Raw genomic sequence first — 13564 nt, forward strand, 5'->3', positions numbered from 1 at the left:
TCTCTCTCTCTGTCTCTCTCTCTCTCTCTCTCTCTCTCTCTCTTTTCCCTTGCTCTCAAAGTCTCAGAGAACTTTCTCATACTCTATCAGGAGGCTTAGACATTCAGTGCCCATACAGGCATGTACAAGCACACACACACAAAGACTCACACGCACAGACACATACACACACACACACACACACACACACACACACACACAAAGATACACACACACACACACACACAAAGATATACACACACACACACACACACACACACACACACACACACACACACACACACACAAAAATATACACGCACACACATAAATAAAATGACACACACACACGCACACACACACGCACACACACACATACACACACGCACACACACACATACACACACATACACACACACACACAGATAAACAGACACACACGCATATAGTCCAGCAAGCCCTGGCTAAATTAATTAGGAACAAGAGGCAGTAGTAGGGTCAGGGTAATGGTGCCTAATGCACTCAGTGTTGTTGTTCATTACTAGCCTGTCTATCTGTTTACCAGCCACAGCAACAACAACAACAACAATAATACCACTAGCACCACCACCAACAAGAATCCTTCCCCCTGGCCATACTCGGTGCAAGGTAATGAACACAAGCCCACTGCCTCCTATCCCCCTCCATGAGCAATACATATTCATAATCCAGCGCACATATTTAGAGACATGATTCCCTATCAACATCACATTCCCCCGAGGAAAGCAGTCATACCAGGAAGGCACACTGAGTTTCTCAAGACATCAGCACATCACTGTACTTCCATCTGCTTCTCCCTCCATCTCTCTCTCCCTCTCTCTCTCTTTCCCTCTCTCTCTCTCTCCCTATCCCTCTCTCTCTGTCTCTCCCTCTCTCTCTCTCGCTTTGCCTCTATTTCTTTGTAGATTTTCTTCCCTCCTCTGCTTCAGTCATAATTTATTTTTTAGTTGTTTTGTTGACGCAGTCTCTGTTTTTCTCCTGTGCAGTCAGGAGCAAGTTGTTGTTACATTAAAGTTGACCTCCTCCTTTCACCTCTGCGCCCCTGTGTTAGTATCCCTTATGATCAACGTTTTTTTTTCTCTCCCATCATCCCTATTAATGAGTCAAATGTGAATTATTAGAGATGCACAACTTGTCCCTCATCATTACCCTTAGACCATCATCGGTGTGGCTGATACATTAGCCAGTGTGTCTAACCGGCTAAATGCACCCATATTAACCTCCTTAATTAAAGGTTAAAGTGACAGTCCGTGCTTAATGACATGCTCTCCCTCGATAATGTATGTGCATGGTGACACAGTGGCTGCCGTGGCATTGAAAGAGTTAAAAAGTCAAAGATAATCACCCTGTCAGAGAGGTGCTGCTCTGAGCTCATGCTTTGCTGCATGCAGGGATGGATGGATGGGAGAAAATGCTCTTTGCGTCTTGTTTACCAACGAGTGTTTATGGCAGTGCACTGCTTGGGGTTCCTGCACATCCAGAGCAGTGAACCTCCACATCTTTTTCTTACTTTCACCCACTCTTTTTCTCTCATACTTTCTCTCTCTCTCTCTCTCTCTTTCTCTCTCTCTCTCCCTCTCGGTTTCTTTCTCTCTCTCCATTGAATGCATGCATGCATGCTTCTGTTTGTTGATAGGTATGATATTACATGTAATATGCTATACACATATGTACGTAAAAACATAATTGCATTTCACATTTCATTCTGACATGAAATTACAAAAGGACAATAGCAGTGACAGCTGAAGAAAAGAAATATGCAATGCAGACGTGATTGTGAGGTTTCTCCCGGAGGCTATTGGAAAACGAGATGATAACGAAAGACATGGGTTAAGCCTGCTTTTACATACTGCTAGACCTTTATTGGAAATCACTTAAAGCCACGCTGCCTGTGTCTTTACAGACTGTGAGAAGCGTGTGTATGCATCATGCTTTGAGAGCTTCCTGACTGTCTTCCATTGATTTATCATGCTCACACCTCCTATTGAAATGGACTCTCCTTGTCTGTTGATCGTGCTTCCTTACACATATTTGTGTGTGTGTGTGTGTGTGTGTGTGTGTGTGTGTGTGTGTGTGTGTGCATACGTACGTACACCTGCATCAGTATTCTGCCCTATAAACGGCTGGACCTCAGACTCCCTACACAGAAGGACAGAGGCTTATCTCATCATTTTACATGCTGATACATTCTGATAAGTAAGGCCACTCACAGCCTGTGCAGACAGCTATGACAGCAAAGCCTTACCTGAGTGCCTTGTCCATGGCTTTCATCATGTCTTTATCCCAACATTGGGAAAGGCTCATACATCATGACCAGAATTAAGTTGATCCTATTTCCATGTAAAACCATAACAGATTGTGTATAATTAGTGGTGATCTTGAGTAGACCGGATTCAGATACTGATGCCTGCACTTCATAAGTAGTTTGTATATAGAGCAGGATGATAATTGTGTTAATCTTCAGTCCTCAATCTATAACTGTCATTTGTGTTTTCTGCTTACCTTTTTAAGCTAACTTTAATTGGATTCCATGACCATAATATGGTAAATTGTAAATAGCTCTTAAAGGCCCGATAGACGCACTACGGCATCACTACACATACAAATATTTGTCTGGTTACCCCACTCTTTTTGTCATTGGCTAGTTAAATGCATACTATTGTTACTGTTGACTAATGTCAACCCTCCCCCATGCCCCCCTTCAGTTCTCCACCCGGCCAACCTCAAGCAGATGGGTCCCCCCTTGGTTCTGCTTAAGGCTCCTTCCTGTCTAACAGGGAGTTTTTTTTTGCCCCTGTTGACATTGTGCTTGCACTAAGGGGGTTCAGGCTCTGAGCTATGTAAAGTGCCTTGAGACAATTGTATTGTTATAGTGCTACATAAATACAATTGAATTGAATTGAACTGAATTGTATTGTTAAAATTTACGCCTCATCCCCAAACACCAAGGTTGTCTTGAGATGGAAACAGAGGATGTTCTATTGAGATTGTGACCCTGTTGAGATCTCTTCATTACAGTAACACCAGAGAGATTTGGTCCACACATAAATCTGAGAAAAAGGAGACTCAAGCTTAAATCTCCCTGTTGCTCACTTAGGTGAGAATAAGGAGATCTCTTCTTAGATTTTCGTTTCTTATTGGATTGCTCCTTTGTAAAGTATACCACAGGTCTGGCAAATTATGGCCTGTGTACACATATGGGAGCTTAGCACATGAATTATCACTAAAGTGTAGCTAGAAATGTTCATTTTCTCCTATTTGCTGCACTGAATCGCCCTTTCCACATTGCTTTTCATCTGCTTCCTTTTGAATTGACCAGACTTTTGTTTGTTATGCTTATCAACTTCCTCCATGATTTCACTTATCTTGTTTATCCAGAGCATGTTTTTTTCTGTATAACCAAAAGGTTTAGTCCAGCCCAGATTACACACAAAAAATGTGAAAACTATGAAAGACATTTAGATTAATTTCTTGCATGTATTCATTTAAATAAGTCTCCTAATTCTTAGTGAACATTGGTACTTGCTTTCTGTTTAATCTTCTGCACCTGCTTCAGTCATTCACTTTGATGCAATTAGGAAAATGGCAACAGTCTGAAAATACACCAGTGAGCTTTAATCACATCAGTGCAGTCACGAAAAAAAAAAGATTTTCCATTTCAGACATCTCTCCTGCCTGCAGTCAATATTTTAAATAACTAAAAGTATGCCTAGCACTAATTATCCCGAATATCTGTTTTGTTTGTGAGAGTGCGTGACATATTTTTTATATTTGAAAAGGTACTTAAATGAACCATTGTTTTGTTTTTTTGTTTTTTGCTTGGTATCATTATAAATATGCACAACTAATGTTTGTGAAGTCTCTGTGTAATTTCCTAATCACCATCAATTTATTTAATTGTTAATTCCTTAGTCTAAATTAATTAAAGGATCTAACTATTTTTTAATTCTAATGTGACAAGTGTGTCTGTTCTATCTTAAACTGGATTAAAATATGTCACGATGGCATTTGATCCCAAAGCATTTAAGCGCTAAACAAGATGAATAATTCTTAAAGCATTTTTTAAAGGAGAAGCTTGCCACCTGTCTTTGCCATAGATAGATGTTTGCTCACTGTCATGAATATAAAGACAATCTGGCATTTTAGTCACACTCCATGGCCTTGCCTTCCCTAGCAAGGGAGTTAATTGTTTGAGTCTCTTGTAGGGTCTGTGAAGGAAATCCCTAGCCTTGTCAGAAGCTAGTATTTATTCCCTGATGCACAACACTTATGTACTGAATATGATGCAGGTTCGGATTTATAATCATGAGTGTCTAATTAATTACCTTTACTTGGGCACGATTATTTAAACAGGGGTCTTAGTTCATTAAAAAAAACTTGAGAAAAAACAAGATGTTTCCATGGCTGGCATTAAAAACATATATGTTTGCGTGCCGTCACACACACACACACACACACACACACACACACACACACACACACACACACACACACACCAGTGTATTGGAGCCCCTATGGATAATGTCTTTCCCTCACTCTCTTTTAAACCCTGTTTAATTGTCACAGGATGCTGCAGTCTCAATATTTTATAAAGCTATCAGCCATCTCACACAGTTCATAATAATGTCCCAGCTGAAATGTACTATTTTAAAATAACTCACAGATCTCAGCTTTCACACTCTATGGCTCTGCTTTGTATCAACCTCTGTTTCTGAGCTTTCACTCTCCATCTCCCTCTCTCTTTTTCTCACAGTGTGTCCCTCTGAAACACACGCACTCAGACACACACACACATACACACACACACAAACACACACACATACGCACATACGCACATACGCACACACACACACACACACACAGTGAGAAAAACTGAAATACACACTTCCTTTCTGGGCTGGAATGAGGCTCTTTGAGTTGATGAAAACCCGCCTGGGGTATGGAAATGAAAAAAAAGAATTCTTATCTCCATGTTGGTATGGAAACTTGGCAACAATTTTTTTTTTGTATCAAAGGCTAGTGTAAATCTAGAGTACTGTAGCTGCATGGGAACTAAGGTACTCAGTCAAACTGGACACTGAGTTTATTATTTGTATTTCTTTCTTTTTCCTTCAACTTTGTATTAAGAATTATCGCCGTTATTTCATTCCTGCCATTGAGATGGTAAATATAGTCTATACCCTGTACATACTGTAATTGCATCGGTAGTACTAGCTCTGCAGGTGTTTAAAGGGAGGCCAGGTGTATATTATAAAAGGAAATTACACTGATACGATGACCCTAACACTAGTGTCCCCAAGCTGTGAATTGTTCATAGGGTAAGTGGAGTGTTTTGCAGATTTATTAAACTATTGTTTTAGTTTCATACATCACTACAAGAAGTTTACATCTGTTCAGCTTCTTAATGAAGATGAAGGATATCTGATATGACACAAGTTTGATGTTCTACAGTTCCAGTGCACACTTTAAGGATCACTTTAGTCAACATGAAGGGACCGGTGTTTATCACACCCCCATACTTGATGTAGTCTCACTGCACACTGGACTTTCCTGCTTTCATCTCATAACACCTTCAAGCCTGAAAATATTGTCAATGCCATGTTAGCTCCGTCAGCATAATTCTGTAGCACTGTAGTTTATCCTGCTAAAGCTTAATGTTAAATGGTGTTTTAACCGGAAGCATACTGAGAATGCAATATTCCTCTACACCTCATTTATCTCCCTCCAGTATGCTGTTTTATAACCACATGCTTCCTCTGCCAGGGCATTTGGTTTACTGCACACTGGCATATTCCCCCTCCCCCCATCACTTCCTATTGTCATTCCCAGCAGGGAGAAAACGAGGGTGTTAGTACGGAATCGTTGCATGATCCCTGCATTCGCACTAAACTCCCGGGATTCCCTTTGGGGCTTCTCAGGATCTTCGCCAGAGACCTTCCCAAAGATGCTTACTCTGTTAGCACAAATCCGGCCAATTCAGAACACGACCCCTTTAAATGAGGTTTAGCTATACAAAAGCTTATTCCTGCAGCACGCATCTTAACCACAGGAAGCTTATCCACTGTTTTTGAATGGTTGACATTTTGTTACCGATGCGACATCTCCTTCCTTACAGAGAAGAAGAAGCCTGATATGCTTTATCATGCTAGTGATTGTGGATAAAGATACTTTAAGATGGAGGGTGTAGCAAGGTAGCAAACCCAAACCTACATGAAACAGTTGTTGAACAGTTTCAGAATGGATAATGCCGAGCTTTTCTGTATATGAAAAAAACATTTGTTTTTGTGTGAGATAGAAGATGGAGTCCTACCAGCAGAGGTCATGTCCATCCTCAGAGAGAGACATGCCAGTGGTAATCATCAGCCCAACAGACAGACAAGCTCTGAGGAGAAAGCCATGTCATGCACCTTAGCCCTCTGGGAGTCGGCCCTGTGTTGCCACTCTGCTGCCCCACCCTCTCCCTGTACCCCTCCATCAGTTTCATTTAATACGCAATGGGAAAAGAAATGGATGGGAAGAAGAGAGAAACAAAAGTGAGTGGTGACAGGCTTTTCTGTTTCCGGCCAGCCAGAGTGCCTGCGTCAGGTTTAGGAGGAGTGAAGTGGAGTGGGAGAGGTAGGGGGTGGAGAGAGAGAGAGCGAGAGAGAGTAAGAAGATTTTTATGCTTCGGGACAGAGTCAGCGCAGCACAGACGACTAATGGAACACATCACCCCACCAGGTGCTAAAGACTCTGTCATCCTGTCATAGTCTAAGGACTCCAGGGGTCAAACTGGCGGGCTGATATGAGTGCAAGTGACTTGGGGTCAAAACCTCACTGCCTAGTCTGACAGACTGTTTCCCTGGCACGCTAATGCATTTGTCAAGGCAGAGATAGCGCAGGATAAATTAGTTTGGAGGTGTGAAAGTTGTGACAGATGTATAGCTGAACCGTCAGGTGTATTATCTGTAATCGCCAAACTATATTTGGGGTGAGGTGCTATTGCTAATCTCTGCTGAGGCAATAGTACGTGTTTTATTTTATATATATAGTAGTTATCTGAGGCACTTTGCTTTGGGGAAATGTGAAATGGAAATTGAAGTCAGTGAGACAACAAATTATTATTTTTCCCCCGCAGGAGTATTGCCCGTGGCTTGGCTGGGGATCTGAGTAAGAAGTGTTTTGTTGGAGAGTGCTTTGTTAAAAGTGAATATGATTATATTTTCAATTAATTAAAATGACCTTATCAGCTGCAGGGACAACCCCTATGGAGACAGTAGGACAGAGCTCAACTCCTAACTGTACCTGTAAAACAGCAATTCGAATTCAGTTGGCTCGAGGACAGACATGGCCAAAATACAAAACACAGTCACTGTCAATCGCCGTGGAAATACTGATGGGAAGTAAATGGAATACATGAATATTTATGCTCCACAAAACCACTATGTAACAAGGATAATGTCTGAGTATAATGTTTGACAAACTGTAATGCATGGCAACTAAAAGGAACTGACAGATTAATTATCTTTTTGCTTGTCAGTAACCTGGCCAGATAGAACATGGGGCAGGATGAATGTTTCTGTGCGTTTCTGTGCTCTGATTGGCTGATTGGGCGGGCGCAGTGCTTGTTAGCACCTATGTGTGCAGCAGCCTTTGGTGGGTGGAGTGAAAAGTGAGTGAGGATTCTCTACCTGATGATGCCCACGCCTGTTGCCGTGACGACCAGATGTTTACGTGAGCGGCTTTTCAAAGCGTTGGCGAGATTGTGAGTCACAGGAACTCCAAACGGTTTTGCCACATTCATCATCTGTGCATTTCCACTTAGTGGTAATTGATTAGCAATTCCCACCCCTGATGAGTTTAGGGATAATTGTGTTAAATCATCATTCTCACTGCACACACAATGATCTCCCTCTCCTTCTCTCTCTCTCTTTGTCCCTCCATTTCTCTCTCTCTTTCTTTCTCTCTCTCTCTCTCTGTCCCTTCCTTTCTCCTTCCTTTTTGCTCTCTCTCTGTCCATCCCTTTCTCTCTCTCTCTTTCACTCACTCTCTCTCTGTTCCTCCCTTTCTTTCTCTCTTTCATGTTCTTTTGCATTTTTGCAAGAGATAATGTATGCTGTTACTTTATTTTGACAAACTGTTTTTGTGTGTGTGTTAATATTGATATGACTTGTGATTTCAAGTAAGATGTTACATTTGTTATTGCTCATGAAGGTAAAAAGATCTGGCACTCTTTATTTGCATGTATTTGACAGACGGGTAGGAGACATTTTGATGCCTCAGGTGGCCACAAGGGATTTCATCTGTGCTGTTTATTTTAAGCAGTCTTTGTTTTTTGAGTCTGTCTTTATTTGTAAGTCTGTTTTATTTGTGTGATAATCTTGTGCTGCATGAGGTAAAGAGACCTTAACAGCATTTTACCCCATAATAGTCAGTTGATCGTGTAAAGAGTGAAGTTGATACATTTGGCTGCGTATAATAGTCTTTCATTCATTCGTTTAAACACAATATCTAAACAAACATTCACATACCAAAATAGCCACTAATTCATTGGCCATAAAGGAAAACATAATTTTGGATAGCTTTAATTAAGTGGTTTACTGATTCATTTATTTGTGTTTTATCTGATTTATTTATTTATTTATATATCTGTAATCACTACCAATAGCACAGCCTACGCCTACAGCCTAGCTTGCCCACATGTGCTCTACGGGTCTTTATTTCAACCTCTTCTTCCTTCCGAACTACAACCTTCCTGTCAGCAATTACTCGCCCACGACACCAATGCAATGTGTGTTGAGCTCTTGTTTTGCAGCTGGGTCAAACTGTTCTCACAGCAATAGCACCGGACCAGGCTGCGTTTAGAGGCCCTCATACATGGTGCCACACCAGAGTATGATTGCTACGTTCACACCTATCCAATCGAATCACACAAAGGGTGTAGGCCGGCCAGGGTTTGATTCAAACTGTGTGCCGCATATATGAAAGCCTCTCTGCATGACCTCTCCACACTCACAGTACTTCAGACACATTTCTTATTCGTGGTGGTGGTGGTGGTGGTGGTGGTGGTGTGTGTGTGTGTGTGTGTGTGTGTGTGTGTGTGTGTGTGTGTGTGTGTGTGTGTGTGTGTGTGTGTGTGTGTGTGTGTGTGTGTGTGTGTGTGTTGTAGTGCAGCCAAACTAATAAGACAAAAGCCAAGACAATAGACTACAATCAAATATCAAACAGAACACTTCATAAGAACTCAAAAACTGTGTCCAAAGTTCATAACTGATAAAGATGAATAGAAATGCACCACTTTTGTAATCAAACAGTGAGATTCATTTGTGAACAAAGGAACAAACAGTGGATCAAAAGATTGTCCCCGACAAAGAGGGCATTTGTAAACACCTCATAATACTATCAAACTAATTTAACCCCTCATAGCATGAATGACATTAGCAAAATAATAAAGGGAAATACATTTGAGAACAAAAGGAATGTATTGGGCTGTAAGTAGAGCTTTGAACTCCTCCCAGGGTATAATCCACAACAACAAAATCCAGGAGGAACAAACTTATTTTCTTTGTGCTCTTCCCACCTCACTCTTTTCTCCCCTCAGCAAAAACTTCTCACAAGTGAGCTCACTCTGTGAATGTATGTGTGTGCGTGTGTGTGTGTGTGTGTGTGTGTGTGTGTGTGTGTGTGTGTGTGTGTGTGTGTGTGTGTGTGAAGGTTTTGTGATATTGTATGAATACTAATACACATGTATGTGATAACTTGTGTCCCCCTTTTCTTCTTCCCCCTGTCTCTCTTAGTTGGCTACCTGGGACTCAAGTCGTGGGTTGAATGGAAGCCTGAAAGAGAACCGGGTGGAGAGTAGCATGCATGGCGTCACACTGAAAGTGGTCACTCTCCTGGTAGGTCAACTGGTACAGAAACACCAAACAGCACACCACATCACACCCTACAATAGTATCTCTCACGACATGGCATCAGTCAACCTCACCCTGTGCAGTTCTCATAAAATTGCTGTAAAACATGTGGTGTATTGTTCAGAATATACTTGTCATGGGGGGGGCACTGTGCCGCAAGCAGATAAGCCCCCCATTTACAGGCTTCATTGCCCGTGGGGACACAGGTTCAAATATGGCCTGCTGTCATTCTCCCGATCCTCTCCCCATGTCTTTTCCGCCTTGCTTCCTGTCCACTTTTAAATATATACTGTATATATATACGTATATACTGGTCGTATGGTTTTGCTCTCCCTTTCGGAGTAAGTCTGGCCTCTTCAGTTCGCAGCCAGTAGTCTTTCCTCAGGTGTTAGATCAGAGGCCCTTTTCTGAGATACAAGAGGGATGGTGGAGTCGGGGCTAATTTCAGTAACACTTTGTCCTGGCCACTCTTGCACCTCCGTCCCGTAATGTCCTAGAGCGAAATTTAGAGAGGTAATTTCTGACTGATGAAGCATCTTGCGCCTCTGTGAGCGCAGTGTTACAGGTCAGTGGTCTCCGCAGAAACCCTGGATCCAGATTAACTTCTGCTGCTGTTGTCGTGGCTGTTGTTGATAGTGGTGCTATTAATGGAGACAGTAACTAGAGACACACTCACTCTTCTACTTTTTTTCTGTGGGGTAAGGTAGGGTCATGTATCTCCAGTCTGAAGCTTGTTCATTAAGGCCATTTTAAGGGTGCAATAGACTTTTCTGGAACTGGTTTTATTTTGTATTGTATTGTGATGCGTTCTGCATTGTTTTGAATCGTTGACTAACAGAATGTATACATATGATGTAGAACTATCAAGGTTTAAACATTCTGGATTTAAGAAGGAGTTTAACATAAGTGACCTTTTTTCCCCAGGAGGAACCATTCGTGATGGTGGCAGAGAATATTCTAGGACAAACCAAACGTTACAAAGGCTTTTCTATTGATGTGCTGGATGCACTATCCAGGATCTTAGGCTTTAAGTATGACATCTATCAGGTAGAAGACGGCAAATATGGCTCCCTGCTCCCCAATGGGTCCTGGAATGGCATGATTGGAGAACTCATTGGAAAGGCAAGTTGTGTTCATGTGGGTATGAGAGTGTGTGTTCATGTGTGGGTATTCATTAGTGGGAGTAAGTAAGATTTCAATGCAAAATTTCAACCAGTTTTTTTATATCCATATTTATATGAACACATTCCCCTTCGATTGGACTTAGCTGCAGTGCAACATCATTAACATAACATTTATAGTGTGCTTTTGCATGAAATTATCTTGAATCTACCAAAACTCTGTAAAGGCAATGTGCAAATAAAGTGAGTGTGAATGTAAAGCTTTTTGACAGAGATACAAATATAAATAAATAAATACAACAGATTGTGTCATCCACAGTAAAAGAAATAGGTTAAAAATATAAGAAATAATTGCAGCATTAAGATCATAATCATTTTTGTGTAAACTCTTAACAGAAGGCTGACGCGGCCATCTCAGCCATCACCATCACGCCGGAGCGAGAGAGCGTGATTGATTTTAGCAAGCGCTACCTGGACTACTCCGTGGGCATCCTAATGAGGAAGTCGCAGGAAAACATCAACATTTTCTCGCTCCTGGCGCCCTTCGATCTGGCTGTGTGGGCATGCATTGCCGCCGCCATCCCCGTAGTCGGGGTCATGATCTTCCTGCTGCGTCGCATCCAGACGATTCGCTCTCAGACCCTCCCTGGGCCCCACGCGCCTCCGTCTGCCTCCACCTCGCTTCAGAGCGCCGTCTGGATTGTCTACGGAGCCTTCATGCAGCAAGGTAAGAGGGCTTCTTAACTCGAGATACAATCAACTCCCATTGATTTTTCTTTTTTTTTTAAGACTGCTATTGTAAATACTACCCGAAATGACTTGCTTAGCAGCAAAAGGCAACTGTCCGAAGCTTTCAGAATTCAGGGACAGCATGCTGCTTTTAGTCTGTACCAAGTGTAAATAGTGTGACATCCTCTCTGGCAAGGTCAACACACCTCCATATGCGAAATAGCCCTTTCGTCCCTGGCGGAGGCCTTATTATTTTCTCAAAACCAATCCTATGAAATTTGTCATTTAAGGAAATATCAAACATCAAATTAAAATCAAATTGTGGAGATGCTCACCCAGCCTCAGTGGGTTGGGTCTCCACTAAGTCGCATCTGCCATCTGTGCTGAGAATCTCCTGGAATGAAATTGGCAGCTCTCCCCAGGGCCATTTCACCAGTAGGCTGCCTTGCCCCTCATATGTCTGCAATAAAGTATTTTGGACAAAACACAAGGTTGCCTTCTAAATTGTTAGGGGGAACCGAGCGGTTCTGTGTTCTCCTCCAAGGCTGTTACTAGAAAGTATTGACAGTTTGTACAATGGAAATGATTGGGAGCTGAGGACAGAAACCCCAGTCTGAATTTCAAGGTGGGTAGTGGTTACAGGGAATAAAGAAAGAAAATAAACCTCCGGGGCTCTGGAGATTTAGGCAATATGAGGAAAGAAAATGTCACAGTTCTGACAGTGCTGTGGACATAAAAGTCAATGTCAATATATAGGAATGAGCAAGCTGTTCATTAGATACGTCGGCAGGAACACCCTGGATTTACATACACATTCAATCCACCCACAAAGGCTTTTTGTGAGCGCGTGACGACATTCTGCAGACTTCAGTTCTCCAAAGGTGCCTTTCATTGGAGGAATATGAGGTCTGCTGGGTGGGATCCAGGCATTTGAGATTTGGATAAATGACTACTTCAGCAGTGTCACGGAACCCTCGCAGCTGGATCTATCAAAGTCTGGCTCTGGGCCCGTCTTGCTTTTGAAACGCCAAGTGGTTATCGTTTAGGGAGGCTGCCATCACTTGCTCTTACAAACCTTTCTTCTTTTTTTAAAGCTTTGGAGCGTTTTTATTCCAGTGTGCTCTTGTTTCACTCAAGGGCATGGCATAGGCATTGCAATTTGGAACCTGATGCAAACTGTTTGACATTGCCGTTGGATGAAAGTACACGCTTTTTAAAAGAAAGAAGAGAAAAAAACAACAACTTTAATTTGGCGATTGGACTGAGTGTTCTTGACAATGGCCCACCTTTTGTCCGGGTGTTGCGGCCTCCCTCCCCCGTTGTGAGGTCAGCAGGTCTGGCCCACACAACTCCCTTGACCTCTTGACCTTTACCATCTCATCCTGCTGAGTCGCTGCCAGTCCTCCCTGAACACCTCGGGTTCGTGATTCAACTCAGAATGCCCAAACATACTGTAGCTCCTGTCCCAACAATGGTTACTATAATACCTAAGGGATGAAGGCTCCCGAGATGTCCTGTTGTACCAAATGAATGGACAGGCGGAGGCAAGTCCAATTTAAGTTCATTTAAATTCCATTAGTTAATTTCATATAATGGGGCACCTTGAAGGCCGTTATGCTGCTGCTCATACCCTGGTTGCCACACATGCATTTAGGCACGTATAGCCCATGAAGAAAACATTTGGTTCTGTTTAAAAAGGGCAACCTGTTTAGTTCGTAGTACTACTTTCGTGGGTGACATAATATTTACCCACAGAGTACATCGCATTTAGACTACTTATAAAACGATTGTAATACGAAAATA

At 42.1% G+C, this 13564-nt stretch overlaps 1 protein-coding gene across 1 annotated transcript in view; it reads left to right on the top strand.

Annotated features, from left to right (window-relative positions):
* The window catches only part of grid1a (glutamate receptor, ionotropic, delta 1a), a gene marked incomplete at both ends in the record, with an annotated part of 225587 nt that overhangs the window by 188272 nt on the left and 23751 nt on the right, over positions 1 to 13564 (top strand). Inside the window, 3 exons of the mRNA XM_080849389.1 lie at positions 9795 to 9896; positions 10836 to 11033; positions 11429 to 11759. Coding sequence (XP_080705515.1) covers positions 9795 to 9896; positions 10836 to 11033; positions 11429 to 11759 — 631 coding nt within the window. The remainder of the gene's footprint in view (positions 1 to 9794; positions 9897 to 10835; positions 11034 to 11428; positions 11760 to 13564) is intronic.

Source organism: Sprattus sprattus (assembly GCF_963457725.1).
Source record: "Sprattus sprattus genome assembly, chromosome: 12".
Classification (NCBI taxonomy): domain Eukaryota; kingdom Metazoa; phylum Chordata; class Actinopteri; order Clupeiformes; family Clupeidae; genus Sprattus; species Sprattus sprattus.